The sequence below is a fragment of the Cynoglossus semilaevis genome, chromosome 19 (genome assembly GCF_000523025.1).
Source record: "Cynoglossus semilaevis isolate Cse_v1.0 chromosome 19, Cse_v1.0, whole genome shotgun sequence".
NCBI classification, from domain to species: Eukaryota; Metazoa; Chordata; class Actinopteri; order Pleuronectiformes; family Cynoglossidae; genus Cynoglossus; species Cynoglossus semilaevis.
The window spans coordinates 10,166,159-10,182,316 of record NC_024325.1 but is presented as its reverse complement, the minus strand read 5'-3'; the positions used below and the strand labels follow the sequence as shown (position 1 = coordinate 10,182,316).

The 16,158-nt window shown below is 40.1% G+C and overlaps 3 protein-coding genes across 11 annotated transcripts in view; all 3 read left to right on the top strand.

Moving 5' to 3' along the window:
- The first annotated feature begins 1,110 nt into the window (after nucleotides 1-1,110).
- On the top strand, nucleotides 1,111-7,748 carry sparta (spartin a). 8 transcript variants are annotated; one of them, XR_003052920.1, is made up of 11 exons: nucleotides 1,124-1,260; nucleotides 1,548-1,621; nucleotides 2,270-3,044; nucleotides 4,698-4,892; nucleotides 5,165-5,312; nucleotides 5,428-5,622; nucleotides 5,852-6,013; nucleotides 6,213-6,303; nucleotides 6,478-6,581; nucleotides 6,775-6,888; nucleotides 6,971-7,111. XR_003052920.1 is itself a non-coding variant. In XM_008332865.3 (9 exons), the coding sequence occupies exons 3-9, from the start codon at nucleotides 2,271-2,273 to the stop codon at nucleotides 7,188-7,190; spliced, it is 1,785 nt and encodes a 594-aa protein (XP_008331087.1). In that variant the 5' UTR covers nucleotides 1,123-1,260; nucleotides 1,548-1,621; nucleotide 2,270; the 3' UTR covers nucleotides 7,191-7,748. The 8 variants fall into 8 exon arrangements, 3 of the variants coding, with proteins under 3 accessions (XP_008331088.1, XP_008331087.1, XP_024921457.1); XR_003052916.1 differs by having other exon boundaries at nucleotides 6,478-6,888; XR_003052917.1 differs by lacking the exon at nucleotides 6,775-6,888 and having other exon boundaries at nucleotides 6,971-7,108.
- A 65-nt stretch (nucleotides 7,749-7,813) lies between these two features.
- Nucleotides 7,814-11,433, top strand: ccdc169 (coiled-coil domain containing 169). Of its 2 annotated transcripts, XM_008332861.3 has the most exons (9): nucleotides 7,814-8,113; nucleotides 8,219-8,301; nucleotides 8,381-8,491; nucleotides 8,881-8,921; nucleotides 9,693-9,791; nucleotides 10,049-10,102; nucleotides 10,568-10,656; nucleotides 10,915-11,100; nucleotides 11,314-11,400. In XM_008332861.3, exons 1-8 carry the CDS (start codon nucleotides 8,037-8,039, stop codon nucleotides 11,090-11,092), a joined length of 732 nt encoding a protein of 243 aa, XP_008331083.1. In that variant the 5' UTR covers nucleotides 7,814-8,036; the 3' UTR covers nucleotides 11,093-11,100; nucleotides 11,314-11,400. The 2 variants fall into 2 exon arrangements, with proteins under 2 accessions (XP_008331083.1, XP_008331081.1); XM_008332859.3 differs by having other exon boundaries at nucleotides 10,915-11,433.
- Nucleotides 11,434-11,466: 33 nt separating this feature from the next.
- Nucleotides 11,467-16,158, top strand: part of dclk1a (doublecortin-like kinase 1a) — a 41,480-nt gene continuing 36,788 nt past the window's right edge. Inside the window, 6 exon segments of the mRNA XM_025065688.1 lie at nucleotides 11,467-11,557; nucleotides 12,233-12,331; nucleotides 13,784-14,209; nucleotides 14,683-15,081; nucleotides 15,961-16,156; nucleotide 16,158. The exon segment at nucleotide 16,158 is cut by the window's right edge and continues 144 nt beyond it. Of these exon segments, the coding sequence (XP_024921456.1) occupies nucleotides 14,721-15,081; nucleotides 15,961-16,156; nucleotide 16,158 (558 nt within the window). The 5' untranslated portion in view covers nucleotides 11,467-11,557; nucleotides 12,233-12,331; nucleotides 13,784-14,209; nucleotides 14,683-14,720.

Sequence of the window (16,158 nt, the reverse complement as noted above, 5' to 3'; positions counted from 1 at the left end):
TTTAATACTCATCTCATATATTTGTATTTCATATAATGCACCTAGGGAAAGGTGTTTTATTTTGCTGCCATGTTTGGAAACAGCTATTCTGTATCACACTGGATGCATTTTGAACTCTGCCCTGATGTCAACAGTGAAATGAGCTGCTGGTTCAAGGGATGCATCACCAGCAACAATGGCTGCAGTAGTGATGAGCCGTATAAATAATGCAGTTCACCCCAGTGAACCCCAGCTGAGGTCAGAATTGACAGGGGGCTCCTCACTGTGATTTTTGATTTGATTGATGCTCATATTTTCACAACACAGAAACAATCCTGATTTTTGATTTTAGACAATTCTGACAAGAAATATCTTTATGTTTTGTGGTTATTATTAGTCTTTAAACACAGTTAACCAAAGTGAAATAAAAACATAAGGGGATTTAAAGAATTGATTTAACAGAATAAATGTTCTTATGTTGCTTATCTGGAGCAGATGGCTCAGAATACATGATTCATTTAGTATTTTACTCTTGTTAATGAATAAAAGAACACAACAATCAAAATGCATTGGAATTGTCACGAGGACAGAGAAGACACAATACCAAACCCTGCCTCTGTTTTTTTTCTCTTCTCGCCTCTAATTGGTATTCTGGTGAGACTCACCTCAATTTTGAAAAGGTGGAAAAACAGGAACAAAGAAAAAGTAGAGAATAAATAATGTAATAAAATAATAAAATTTGTAGAGTCATACTTAAAATGCATCTTTAACACAGATCAGTGGCAAATATTAATATTTATCTCATGTGCTTTTTTTCCCCTTTTTATCGTGATGGAAGGGGAGGCCCTGCCTCCCCTGACCGCACGTCACTGGCTCAAACTCTGGCTCCAAATATGACCACCTGCTATTCTCCGCTACTGTTTATCAATAAAGCTTCACTGAAGCGTAAAGCAAGTGTCAGATTCTTACAATATATTACACTTCTAAATTATGTAGATATGTATATGCCTTGAGTAAATTACAAAACAATATATTTCAAAAGAAATAAATGAAATGTTTATTTTATTTTACAAACAGGTAAAGTCACTTTATTTTGAAAGTTGTAACCGGAAAAATATTCCGGTGTGTTCTACGCCTGCGCATTGGTTTGTGGGTGTTTTAGCTAAATTAATGAGAAACACCTGTGTGAGTAGACGAACACAGTAATAAGAGTGAAGAGGAACTGTTAAAAAGTTGTTTTTGTTTGTGTTTCTTAAAAAAAAAAGTTTAAAAGAAATTAAGGTAAGCCAAGATTTATTTTGAATTAAATGTATTTGTAATTCAAGTAAAGCCGCGGTCACGTTTGACGCCATGAACGCAACCCCGAATCAGTTAAGTTAACGTTAATAAAACTACCAACCTTTTTTGCCCAAATTTAAACGTTAACTTAATGGTCTTGCTTACATTCAGGACCATGGTCTGGTTTTTCAGGTAGAACCTGAACCTTTTTTCCGAGTCCATATCTGTGTTAGAAATATTAACAACTATTTAATGACAGAAATCTGAGCTCTTATGGTTTTTACCGTCAGAGTCGAGCTCTCTTCCTGAAACCTCACCTGTTGTCTTCCTCTTCACACCTGGTTTGGCTGCATATCTGTAACAGGTACAACTATTTACCTCCTGTTCTGCTTTAAGTTTTCTTTGCCAGAGGTACACTCGATATTTGGAGCTCATTCCATACAACCAGAGCGCTTTCTGGAAGCTATGATAAGAAATAGTTTTTTAAATACTTAACTCCTGATATAAGTAAACTCATGTTTGATATTCGTTAGTGTAGGTCAATGGTGGTTGCAAAATACATAATTCTTATAATCAAGTAATGGGACTTTAGCGTCCTCTTATGGACACGACGTCATATGTATGTGTGTGATGCATTAAATGTTAGTCTGCTTTCACGGTCTTGTGCATTTACAATTAAAGAAATGAATTAACGAAATATGCATAATTTTACTCAGTAAGGTGGAATCACAAAAAAAAGGTGACACTAGTGAAGGTTTCACAAACCAGCTTTGTAGCCAATGTAGTTTGTGTATACAGTACATGGGTGGGGATCACAAAGTACAGGTTACGTACTGCATGTGGTTGCTCTATTCAGGCTACCTTTTCCAGTTAGTTTTACACATTTAGTATAAGCTAAACATGGAAACAATCAGTGGTTGATCTTTTATAAACACTGTCCATGGTCACTTATGTGTACCAATATAATGGTTAATGCCTTTATTTGTAACCGATTTCTTCCATTTTTTCTCAGCATGGCTGAGCCTCCAGAGGTGCTGCTCATCAAGGACCAGTATAAGTTTGCTTATCACTGCCTGGGTCGCGCACTGGCTGCTGAACAGGCTGGTAGAACAGAGGAGGCGCTGGACTACTACAGAATGGGCCGTCAACACTTTGCACACGGCGTGGAAGTTCCCACTGGAGCAGAGTGGCAGCAAGGAGCGGTTTGGGACACAGCCAGGCAGTACCAGCAGAGAATGAGGGACTCCCTGCACACTGTCAACGCCCACCTCACTGACCTCGCCACCTCTCAGCTGACAACAGCAGACCACAGGAACCAAATGTTATTGCATTTTTCTCCCCCTCCAGTGGCATCTAACAGTCAGCCTCATCATACCTCTCTCCAGTCTGTGTGCCCCACTTTACCTCCTAGACCCCAGAACACAAACCTCATCTCACCTCCTCCCAGGCCTGCTTCCTGTCCTCCGTTTGAATTCGCGGTCCCTGCTGAGGCTTCAGGAACCACAGCCATGAATAACCCTGGGGAGCAGCCTCCAGAATACACCCCAAAGCCCACAAACGGGCACAGCAGCCTGGCTTTTGGTCCAACTGACCCCTGGTCAGGAAGTCACAGCAGACCAAGACAAAATGAAATGGAGCTGCTGTTTATTCCATCTGGAGTTCAGCTGTTTTTCGTGGCACCAAATGGACAGGTCAGCTCCCTGTCTAATCCAGGATATCTCCGTATTGTTACTTTTGATAGTGGAACGAAGGAGCCCACCACGGACAGACCCTCAGCTTTTCTACATGTGAGTATACCCAGCGTTATATTTAGAACACTTTAAGTCAGCTAAGCCCTTTGGGTTTTGAGCTGTCCTGGAGGTACTGTATGTTTGAACAGAGGACTACTCCCTCAGAAACAACGTCACAGGTATTAGACACATTTAAAGACAACTGTGAGTCATCGTGCAGGTATTGAGAGGACAAGGTGTCCCAAGGAAATTCTGTTTACAAATCATAGGGTTGTCCTGGTTACATATTTTCATGCACACGTACTGACAGTTTACATGTGTAAGTATATTGTATGTTTAGACATTTTGGGGTTATTGTGTTGATCTTCTAATTCATATTAATTACCAGGTTAGTTAGTTACAATATATACTACTAATTCTCATTAGTAAATCAATTATTTTAGTTTATACAAATAGATGTAATGTTCTGCTACTGTCTCTACTACATTAATGGTAACACTACAAATGATCCTTTAAGGATTTACTTTTCAAAGAATAAGACAAGTCGTCTTTTTCAATTACACTAATCTAACTTTTCTTAAATAGCAGCCTTGGTTTTTTTTTATTTTGCATTTGAAGTCCAAAATGATTTCACTAACTGTCGTTATATATAAAATATATTGAGATTCTAATATTATATATTATACAATTAGATATTATAGAATAGTAGAAATAGTCAACATTCTTTAAACTTAGTATTGTAGGCTGTGAAAAGAACATGGAAAGAGTTTAGATTCAGAACTATTATGACTTGTCCATATCTTGCATTGAATTTTTTTGAGTAAGTGTCTGTTTCTTTTTGTTAAAAACAAACAGACAAATCAACACAGACGTAACATCAAGTCAACAGTGTATTCCAGAACTTCTACAAAGATCCATTTATTCCAGTTTGCCTCATGACTTTGTTTCCAACACCCAGGCTGGTACATAATGCAGCTCCCCAGTATTCAGGCTCTGCTTTGTTTCCCACAGAGACAATGATTCCATTAACACATGAGTCTGCCCTTCAGTTGTGCTGCTCGCCATTGTCTAGCACCCAAACATTTTTGGGGATGCATGATACAGCAGAAAGTCTCGGACTAATTCAAAATTTCAATTTGTTCCCACAGGGGAACGTCAACATTAGATAGTAATGTCTTATATGTAAAAAAATATAAAATGAGCAAGATAAAGAAATAATAATAATTATAATGCATATTTCTTTAAATTAAACAGTTGCTTTTAAAGAGAAAAAAATCAAGAAAAGTAAATTTAACTAACTGTTGCATATGCAATTAATAATGAAGTCCTTCTAATACAAACAAATGAGTGAGCATCAGAAATGATAATGGTTAGAATTTTAATGACTGTTCATAATGTAAAAAGGCACAAAACAAATTGGAGCAAAAAGACCAAAAAACTCAAACATATTTGGTGGACTTGTTTTTAACCGTAGCTAAATAAAAACCAGCCAGTTGCTCCATCTTCTAGTTGCTATCTTCCTCTGTCACTCTAATTGCAGTTGCTATCTTCCTCTGTCACTCTAATGGCAGTGGCCAAGTTGTTTTTTTTTCTCCAGCCTTGGTTAAGTAGTGATAGAAAAAAACATTTATTATTATAAAAACCAAAGCCTTTAACACAAAGAGTTTACGTTTTTGTTCATAATGTGAGTTTTATATTCCTTTTTTTAAGGTGTGTGACAGGCTGTACCAACTGACAACAGACACACCGGTGCTGTTGGCCAACTCTGGGATCTTCATGTTCACTGACTGCTCGGTGGAAATGCATGGATCCTTTGTTGGCATTGTGTTGTCCTCTGAACTGCCTGTTGCCTGCCGGGAATTGTTTAAAGACCTCCTATCTCAGCTGGCCGATCTCAGGTTCCAGGTCTGTTCACTGAATGTCAGAAACTCATGTAGTCACTGGGTTAGTGAGTTTGTCTGTAATTTCATCTTTTATGTTGCTAAAAATTATCATTATTCAATTCTGTGTGATCGGCACGTTACAGAGCAAATCCAACACTTCATTGTCTTACATACAATATGTGTCACTTTTATTCTTTAACAACATAGATTTTGATGTATATAACCTGTTTGAGTGTCTTCACCATTTTGGTTGAATGTGTGATATATCTTCTCTAAATAACTCTGTTTTGACAGAGTACTCAGGGGGCAGAAGCAGATCTCACTAACCTGAGTACCAAAGTCCCCGTTGGTCCCCCGCAAGTACCAGGACAGATTGTGGCACCAGGAGAGAAGTCACTTCTTCCAAGATGGAGTGAGAAAATGGCTCATGGAATTCTGTCAGGTGTGTTTATAACCCAACTTCATGTTCATGCTTTACACCTAACATGGCATTTGTCATCTCCGTCCATTTTCCACAGCATCCAGATTCAAATTAAACATATTGGGTCATTTCTTAGGTTCTACGTGGTTGGGTCAAGGTTTCCTCAAGGGAGCAGAAGCTACCAGTCGTGCCATTCATAAAGGGGGATTCAAGATGAGGGATCGCATGACACCTGAGGAAACTCCTTCAGAGGTCAGCCACAAGGTGACTAAAGGTCTAGAGGCGAGTAAACAGGCCACAGGGGGAGTTCTGCGAGTCAGCCGATTCTTAGGTAACTAACTCACGCAAAGGTTTTGTAGCAACTGTGAGAAGTGACATTTAATTCTGTACATTTTTATAATTCAAAATCAACATCAGCATATATTGTGTGTATATTTGTCTCTAAATGTATAATGAACAGTATAGGCTTTCTTCTTCTTCCTTGTCGTCTTCATTTTCTTTTACTTTTAACTATAATACTATTGTGCACCACGGTTCATTAATTAACATTATAATTACAGTTGATGGTGTCAGCAAGGTTCTAGGACATGCAGCAGAAAAGGTGGCACCACATGTTAAGAAACAAGGCGCTAAACTAGTTCCTGAATCTTTGAAAAACCGTAAAGAGGGTGAGCCATCAAACTGGGATGGGACCAAACATGTGGCATCCAGCAGTGTACAAGGTTGGTACCAAATAACAGAGGTTATTTTGTCAAAAAGGTTATGCTATGCATAAAAATGTGCATGGTGTTTGCATGCAAAAGAAATAGATAGACATAAATAATTTTAGAGCACATTCATAGTCACATTTGAATCATTTGAATTAGAATGATCATCTTCTCCTTGAAAAAGCAAAACAAATTTTTCCTGCATCAACACCAGGGTTTTCTACTGTCTGGTCAAGTCTGGAGGAAGGAGCAAAGCTTGTTGGCAAAAGTGTTAGAGCAGAGACAGTCACATCTGTGACTTACAAGTAAGTTCTTCCATTTAAGATATATGAACTGTCATCTTTTGTAGAAATATCCTAAACATTGTGGCACCTTTGGTTTCCACCTGTTGCTGTATCTGTTGACCAGCTGTCAATAACCAACACTGACTCTGGTTCTTTCCTCTATGTATTCTGGGACCTGATTTGCTTTCCTTTCAGATTCAAAGGCTTACAGAGTCTCTTAAACATGTCCAGCCACACGTGACTGCACTGTAGGAGGGAAAATCTCTCGACTAACTGCTGCTCCTGCTCAGTGCTGTTGGGTATACTCTTCTAACGTTTATACAAGTCTAAAAATAACCCAAAAAGACAGGTACCATATCTAAAACATCACAACTGACACAAAAACCTGTGAGTTTGGGTTATTTTCTGACAGTTCATTTTTCTGGTGTGTGTTTATCTGGTACACTGCAGTGTTCTGCTTCTCTTTGGTTTTAACACATTTGGTGTCCTCAGGGTCTGTAAATGCTCTGCCTGGTGATATGACAATAAAGCTGCCACACAGTGCGGCATGCCAATTTCTTTTTGGAACTATGGTGTGTAAACGTGCAACAAAACCACTATCACACGGTGCTGGATACACATTTCCCTTTCTTTCTTTTTTGTAAGTCCAACATGTTCTCATCCTCATCATAATATATTTTTGTTGAAGGTACGGCAACTCGGCAGGCGATGCCACAGACACAGCTCTGCAGTCAGTGGTCAATGTCGGTGTGACTGCATACAACATTGACAACCTGGGCATCAAAGCCGTCCTGAAAACTGCAGGAAAGCAGACGGCCAAGGCCATGGTCAAAAGTTCAAATGAAGAGAAAACAGACACAGAGGGGCTGGAAAAACAGAAGGAAGCCAAGGCACAGATAAAGAAATAAGTTTGTGTTTCCACGCTGGAGAGCTATAGATCACTTATGTGCAGTTAAAAACAGGAGACCTTAGTAACAAATCACTGTAATCTGTGTTAAAACACAAGCACAGGAAGTGAATGCTGCACTTAAGCCAAATTAAAAAAAATCAATATATAATTAAAGATCAAAATGTAATCATGCGAAAACCAATATTTACATGTAGAAAAAAACTAAGATATTTTTTAATAACATTCCATTAACCAAACATTTTTATAGTTGTATGTAAAAGGACATTGTTTTAAATGCTCATATATTGATTTACAGAGTACATTTTACTGAAGTGTATATAGAGTAGTTTGTTCATGCCAACACCAAACCAGAAAACTGTGTTTATTGCTAAGTATTCATACAATTTAGAAAAAAACCTGAAAACTTTTGGTAGAAAAGATTGGGTCTCCTCTATTATGATCCTTAATACATTAACACATAGGGATATATCTACAGATATTTATTATAATATCCGGGGTTGTTTAATATAATATATAAAAGGCCTATATATTATTAAAAAATAAAAACCACACAAATCTGTCAGTAGTGTCAACTTGAGTTACTCTTTCCATACATTAAAGAGCTGTAAGGTTATTTGCGCCTTTTAAAAAAGTATGCACAAAAACGTGAGGTTTGATTATGTCGTTAAAGGTAGTCTGATCACTCGAGATTGGGCAACAAATCAGAAAAAAAATCACTTGTCCATTTGTCTGTAAATTTTCCGCAAAAATCTTCCTTTATTTCCGGCCCTGCCGGAACTGGACGGAGGCCGCCGTATCCATGGTAACCAGAGTCACAAAGTCCTGCTGAGTTTTCGTTAGAATCATGTCTGCACAAAGTGAGTACAGTAAATACGACCTGACACGATTAAGGGCTGAACTGGACCAGGAGAGAGAAATGAGGTGTGTCTGTTAACTTTGACTAAAACGCTCTATTGTGTTATGGTTGCTTTTTTTGCTGCTGAAAATAGGAACTCCATCGTCTGATTAGTTTTGTCTTTGCCACAGAGAGATGCTTGACGAGTCGGTGTCTGATCTGAGGAGTACGATGTGTGAACTGCAAGACAGACTGCACAGTGTCGATGGAGAAGGTGTGAGACGTTATTAACACCGGTGTTAATGACTCATGCTGTCGCCCTTCCTTAGTAATGCATTCTTTACACATTCCAGGCAGTGAGTGGAAGACACGGTACGAGACACAGGTGGAGCTGAATGGACAGTTGGACAGACAGATCTCACTCATCAATGAGAGACTGGGTGATCTACGAGGGAATCCCATTGGTGAGCTCATAAGCTTGAAATGTGGTTTGGGTGGAGGACTTTTCGGTATGATGAGAATGAACTGGACCCTCATGCGGTCACACCCTGTCACTGTTTGTATACAGTGTAGTAAGCGGGGAGGGAGGGGAGGGATCTTCAACTCATTATATGCCAAGTACTGGGTTATTTTAAAGGAGCACACGAAAAAAGGCACCAGAATAAAACCACATTAGTAGTTGACTACTAATATAAATTGTTTATCTAAGTATTGATTAAAACCATCAATTTAATATAATACTGTACAATTAAAACGTATGGTTTTAGGTGTACAGTTTGCTGAAATTACATAATATATGACAACAATCTGATCGAATGGAATTGAATTAATGCATTACAAATGTTTCTCTTAGATCGACTGGCCTCAATCCGCTCCTATGATGACATGCCAGTGGTGAGTGCTCTGTTTATTTATCCATTCATTCATTTATTTATTTATTTTCCTACTTGGATTTATTAAAAATGAAACCTAAACAAAATTACAGTGTACACTCCGTGCATGAGCCAGCAGAGGGAGCCAGAGACTTAGGCAGCACTGTGACGTGCCTCTTCTCTCTCCCATTTTCTACTGAAGTTTGAACAAACCCTAGTTTGCAGTCAGGATTATACACCGAGGCCAAGTAATGCACAACAACTGTGGCTGTTACACAATATTTGACATTTTCTGACTGTATGTACAGTCAGAATGCCTAAGGCAGAACTAACAGATGGTCATTAGTGGGTACAGTGACTGCAGGACTCGACTGAAGGTGTGTTGACAAACACATACTCAAACTGCCTCCAAGGACAGTTTGAGTATGTGAAAAGAATAAGAATTATGCTTAATTAATGTGATGAATAATTGTGAGGACCATGCTTTTGTAATATAGACATTATTATATCATCATGGAAAGGAAATATACAGTGGTTTTCCAATTAAATATAGGTTTCAATAAATAAACCATGTTTTCAGATTTGACCCTTCTCTAAACATCTGATCAACACATGTTAAAATGGATTCTTTTTTTAACCTCATCTAATCTTGAGGCACTTTGCTGCACGTCTGTTGTTGCCTAATCCCTGCAGACGCTGTCATCTCCTACTAGTGCAAACATCTTTGGCCAAAGCTGACACCGCCCTGACACATTGTGTTATGTTGAAGGTTACGTACAGTTTTTCCCTGCAGGAAACTCTGCGGCAGCGTCTGAAACTTCTGAGTGAAGAAAAGTCTGACCTCCAGAATCAGCTGATGGACTGTCTCCACAGGACCGAGCAGGAGGGAAAGGTTTTAGTCTCGCTTGTTTTTTTGTCCACCAGCCTTGTCAAATGAGTTTTGACCTTGCGGCTTGCATGTGTCTGCAGTGCTGTAAATGAAAATTCCATTAATCACACAAAAAAGATTATACGATTTTTCTGTTGTTTGCCTTTTCTTTTATTAGTCAGCAGCCACTGTAGCCCGGGGCTGCTTTTAAGGTGTCAGACAAAACAACTAGACAAGAAAAAAAAAATATGATACCAGATTTTGTTTCTTTCAAATACCAGGCTTTTCATAAAACCAATGATGAGAGACGAGCATACCTCTCTGAAATCGCCAAGGTAAGCGTTCACTTTTGTCCACGTTACCCTGACAGATGAATAGTGTTGATCTTAAATGTGACATTTTTTACTGAAAAAAAAAAAATCACGCCATGCTTAAATGCTACTGATGTTTGTTTGTTTTTTTCTGTTCAACTTTGGAATGTCATTAATCCACTAGCAGTTCTAGGGTTCTCATGTTATGTAATGGAGAGGGAGTCCTTGCTCAGTAAAGAGCCAAGGACTTTCAGCTTTTTGCTGCAGCAACACTGGTTTCAGTGGGGTTGAAATGTGTGTTATTGTCACATTTTAGATTGGAATTATAATGTTAACGAAATATTATGGACAGTTCCTTTATGTTGATAAGTCAGGGCAGACACACACACACACACACCCTAACATATGCTCTGGTAATATTCGAAGATTAAGCCTCTGTTTCTGGAGCACGTGTGCTGATCATAATCTCCTATAAATGATCCACTGCAGCTGTCCTCCACACTAGAAGCTCACAGAAGACATTTCTCCACCCAACCACAGAGGGCAGTAGAGAGACAACCGAGGAACAGCAGATATAGGTAATAAAGGATTACAGACCAGGTTAGAGAAAACAGTTTTTTGGTGTTTTGTCACTTTGGTGGTGCACAGAGACATGAAGTGGACTAAGTGATAACGGATGAATTTGTAAATGGTCTAGAATGTTTAAGTAGAGATAAAGACTGACTGAGGAGTCCAGTATCACTCACTGTACAGAGTTTTGACATGTGGCGTAATCATAAATCACACACGAGAGAAACGACCCCTTCGTTGATCCATCTTTTATCACTTCTTCCCAGAGGGTGGCAGACTAGCAGCAACGTGGAGACTCACGTAAAGAGAGGCAGAGAAAGAGGAGAAGCTGCTGGACGAGGTGTCCATGTGAAAGGAGGAGCAACAGAAAAGAGAAATGAGGAGAAGTCACCCAAAGGGAGCAGGTTACCCTCCCTGAAACACTACAATGAACACAGTCTCTAACTCCAAAGGTGTTATGGCTGCTCTCGCCGGTCAATTCTTTCCCCACCGGCTCCATTTACTTCTTTTGAAAATAGATTTTTATTTTCAAATGAAAATTTTTTTCATCCGGGAGCCACAGATGGGATTTTAATCCCAGGGTTATTTTCCACTGCATGACAAACACAGAGTTCTGCATAACCATTACATTAAAATTTCCATTTTAATCACTTCTTCCCTTGCAGCCGGCAATGTTTGATGGCAAGAAAATTAAAGGCAGAATTGAGGTCAAGTCTTAATGAAGCAGCAGCGTCTTTCATTTCACTGCCATTCATTTCTTCAAACCACCGCCTCCTCTCAACTTTGGTTACGTAAGCAGCACCGATCCCTGTATGGAGTTGATCTAGTGAACAGCCATCCTGCTGCATCACACCCACTTACCACCTTCAGGACGTGGGCGTCAGAAATCTGTGTGTCTTCGTAGTGAATGTGAGTATTGCCAGAAACTGTTGGATTTGTGTGGTTTGTGAAGAAGTAGTGAGGAGCACGGGTTCAACCTCAAATATCTCCAGTTGGAAAATTATCAAATAATTTAAAAAAAGAAATAAAAAAGATCATTACCAACTGATGTTGTCTATAAAGAGGAATTCAAAGGCAAACCTGTTTGGGATTATGAAACAGTTTTTTGAGGATGTTGTTTTTTTTTTAGCTATGTCCTGTTGTATCAGTTACTCAGTGGATTTTGTAAAAATTTTAGTCATTTAAGTCAATTAGTTTATTATTAGTTAGTGTTAATATTTGTGCTTAAATACTACAAATACTCTATGTACAAACAACATAATCTGGTTACTTGCAAAGGAAATTATTATTGGAAAGTTGTTGACCTTTGACCTTTAATTGTATTTCATTCACAATTCTTTTTTAGCAGTGAAGGTGCAGGTGAATGCATTTAAATGCTTTGATCATTTCCCTTAATTCCATATTTTTATTTAATTTTTTATTTATTTATTTTTGAATATATACATATATACACATACACACACTACCAAACCAGGCCTCCACAAACCAACACCAACATTTATAAGACCATGAGCCCACTGGCCTTCTTCTATGCTCTTGATGGTGTTCTGTCCTTGTCCTCCATCTCCTTTTGCTTTGTCATAGAGGCAGTCTCCCCAGCACGTGCCCTGGTTACCCAGAATGAATTTCCACAAAACACCTTGTCATCCTTCAGTTTGTGACGCACATTGCATCAAGATCTGAGTAAATGGGGGGGAACAAATCTGTCACTCTGCGGGTTTTATCATACTCACATTCAGCCAAAGTGTTGTTCATGAAGCATTTCTGACTGATGTACTGATATAATCACCGATTGTTAAAGTGTAAATGTTTAGGATCTAGATTGGAAATGTAGCCCATCTGAAAAAGCATCACATAAAAAGTCTGCAACAACGTTCTTAACACTTTTCTCCCACCTGTTACTGGGGATAAGAGTACGTGCAGCTCAGAGCATAACTGATATGTTTGAATTCCCCTTTGGAATTCCACTCATGATGAAGAAATGGCCAAAATAAAGAGGAAATAGCTGATAGTTAGCTTGGTTGGGCGATTAAAAAGCCAAAACAACCAAGGGTTAGCATAGCCTTCAGATACATACATGTGAATGTTCAAATGTGAGTCATGATGATGCGTACCTCAGTAGTTGTTGGGTAAAAATAATATCAGAACAATATTCTTCCTGAGTGATTTACATACAGTAGAATTATTTATTAACAGACAGAGATCGTCAACATTACTGTCACGTAACACACACTCTGGGGTCACCAGGGAGTAGTTGATGATGTCATTTTGGGCCATCTCTAGAGACCAGGTTGTAGGTCATGGTCTTTATTTCACCCATTTGATCAGAGACAGAGAGCAACAACAACAACAACATCTTTGAAATGCTTCGTGTGACAACACGCACTGTTAAAAATTTAAGATGTGGGAGTTTATGACGTCCACTGGGGGTTGGGGTAAAAATCGTTTGGCATTGCATCATGGCAGCATTACACGGTTGAAACGCTACAGGCTTAGGTTTCAGCCGCCTTGAGATTTAGTGGAGTAACTGTGTTACGTAACATTGCATGTGAGAATATTCTGGAAGGTAAACATGAGGCTGCTCTGAGCTTTTAGTCTCTCTGTGATTAGTCCCACACTTAAAACCTCACGCGGGCAGCATAAGGTCCCCAGGTTATCCATCCTATTAATAATGTCTGTAATCTTCCCACTCATGAAGATGTGAAAAAAAAACCCTGAAAATGCATTAAAAATCCAGTGTTTTGAAATTTAAGGCGTCGCTATTTACAGCTGAAGTACAGTAATACCCCCTGTATTGTGTCGGTTAGTGGTGGCTAAAAGACAGGTATGGGGGGGGGGGGGGGGGGGGGGGGGGGGGGGGGGGGTACTATTGAAAGACAACAGGACAGATCCATGTTTCAGTGGTGAATGTGTTGTTGGATCTGACCATTTTGAACATCCTTTATGTTTTCCGTTTCTTCTGATGCTATAGTTTCAACTCAAGCATATTGTCTTGACTCTGTCTTCCTGTGTTCTGATTGGTTCTTTAGATATGTTTAGGTAAGGAGTAGTTCATTTGTGGTTCATCACTGAAGCTGAGGATGAAATCGTTTGTCACTGAAATTTCCAGAATTAAAAAAGAAAAATATTCCCTAGGTTTTGGTTGCTGACGCGTGTCTGTGGCTGGGGGGAGTCCAGCAGGCGTGGGTCTGCATCCTAATGAGGAAGGGGGTGCACGGAGAATATCACGACAAGAATGACGTGGAGGAGGAGGAGGAGGAGAGAACTGGGGAGAGGAGGTGGGTGAAGGAAAAATAAATGCGAATGGGAGGGGAGGCAGCTGCTCCCAGTCAGTCCAGCCTCACACACACATAATAATAACCACAGGCACACTGGTGTTTGGTCTGGTGGTGGGGCACATCTAGTGGACAACAAAAAGACACACACACACACACACACGAAGAAGTGCTGGAGGTGGAGGTGGTGTCTGCTCAGAGAAGCTCTTTCTTTCATATCTGAAGGGAAATCCAACATCAGCCACAGTGGAGGTGACCGTCAGAGAAGCCCTGACCGCTCATTTAGGTAAGAGTGACATCACACACACACACACTCATTGATATGCAATGTTATTGTTTACATTCACTTTGACATGTGCGGTCATAAAGTCTTGTGGTCTATCAGCAGTTATCAATACTGGGAGACACTGCTGTAAAACCTGCAGTTGTTGATGTTGTTGATCAGGTCAATTCATAGTCTATTATCGACTCGTGACCGTCCCATCAGCCTCCATCCATCTGCACCTCTGGACCCCTCAGTGCGCGTCACGAAGTGCACTGTCCACCCGGCTTAACAGCACTTAATCTGTCATTAGGGTGCTATTCTCAGAGTGCGCAGCAGGAAGGCTACCTCACCAGCCTCCTGCTCCTGCCTGTGTTTGGTTACTTATCCGCTGCTGGAAACTTTGATCCTCCTCCTCCTCCTTCTTCTTCTCCTCCTCCTCTTGTTTCGTACTTCTTCTCCTCCTTCTCCTCCTCCTCTTGTTTCGTGTGGTGCAGATAGCACGGCGGTACTGGTGAGTCTGGGCAACCACGTCATGGAGATAGAACATTTCGACGAGCGCGACAAAGGTCAGAGGCACGGCCGCTCCGGCTCCAGGATGAACGGGGTACCCAGTCCTACGCACAGCGCCCACTGCAGCTTGTATCGGACCCGCACTCTTAAGACTCTGAGCGCGGAGAAGAGAGCCAAGAAGGTCCGATTCTACCGCAACGGAGACCGCTACTTCAACGGGATCGTGTACGCCATCTCCACGGACAGGATCCGGACATTTGACGCGCTTCTGGCCGATCTGACCCGCTCCTTGTCCGACAACGTCAACCTTCCCCAGGGCGTCAGAACCATCTATACCATGGGAGGCTCCAAGAAGATCACCAGTATTGACCAAATGGTAGAAGGTGAGGAAAAAACTAAATAATGTGGTGTTATGTCAAACCTAGTTCCTCAAATATCAGTTTGTTAAAGTTTCTAGTTACATTTAAATTAAAAAATATTTGGATAACTTGACATGGGAAACCCATATGGTGTCCCCGAGGGGGTTAAAACTGAGAACTTGTGTCTTAATAAATATTGCAGCACCTGTCAGCTGCTGTGTCACCTGTTGTCAACTTACCTAAACCATCAACCACAGCATAAAGTGACACCTGCAGGTCTAAACCAGTGGCGTCCGGTTTTCTTTAAGGACCAGAGCTTTGCACAGTAAACTGTCAACGTAGTTTCTGGTAGAAATATACTGTTTTTGATGAATGATTTTCTTTTCTTTACATCCAAATAAATAGCCACAGCGAGAATAAGACACATTTCTCTTAAATGTATCAGCTTTTGTCATGCACCATAATAAAATTCTGACTTTGGAATTGAAAGAAGTTATTGCGATTGTTTGTTTTTAGTCCAGGAATAGACCATAAAGTTCTCTACGTTAGAAGTGAGTAAACACAGTTAGATAAATGCCCAAAAGAAAAAATAACTTTGAACTTTGATATAAAAAAAAGACAAGGTAATAAAACACATAGAATGCCCAAAAGAAAAAAACATTTACAAAACACACAAAAAATAATTCAGAATGCCCCTAAAATGTTATATAAAGCCCAATGCCCCATCTTTGTTGTCAGGGCTTTATACAAAAATATATACAAGTGGGAACGAGTCCTCCAACTAAAAGTACCAAGATGCTGAAGGAACACTGTTGTGAAGCAGATATGAAATTCTACTTCCGTCCTGTTTTCTACAATTGTCCATCATGTCTCTGTCCCTCACATCATTTCTTCCCCCTTTAGGTGAGAGCTATGTGTGCAGTTCAACTGAAGCGTACAAAAAATTGGATTACACCAAGAACGTCAACCCCAACTGGTCAGTGACGGTCAAAGCCTCGGCCACAAACCCCCGTGGCCCGCCGTCCCTGAGCAGCACCAAGGGTGGCGCCGCAGAGAGCAGGGAAATCAAGGACTTCATCCGTCCGAAGCTTGTGACAGTGG

Excerpts from the sequence above, each read along its gene's own strand:
- ccdc169 (XM_008332859.3), top strand. The coding sequence starts at position 8,037 with ATGTCTGCACAAAGTGAGTACAGTAAATACGACCTGACACGATTAAGG. Across the intron at positions 9,792-10,048 it reads GGACCGAGCAGGAGGGAAAG|GCTTTTCATAAAACCAATGA; the intron begins GTTTTAGTCTCG and ends TTCAAATACCAG. Across the intron at positions 10,657-10,914 it reads CCGAGGAACAGCAGATATAG|AGGGTGGCAGACTAGCAGCA; the intron begins GTAATAAAGGAT and ends ACTTCTTCCCAG.
- sparta (XM_008332866.3), top strand. The coding sequence starts at position 2,271 with ATGGCTGAGCCTCCAGAGGTGCTGCTCATCAAGGACCAGTATAAGTTT. Across the intron at positions 6,014-6,212 it reads GGCATCCAGCAGTGTACAAG|GGTTTTCTACTGTCTGGTCA; the intron begins GTTGGTACCAAA and ends CATCAACACCAG. Across the intron at positions 6,304-6,970 it reads GTCACATCTGTGACTTACAA|GTACGGCAACTCGGCAGGCG; the intron begins GTAAGTTCTTCC and ends TTTTTGTTGAAG.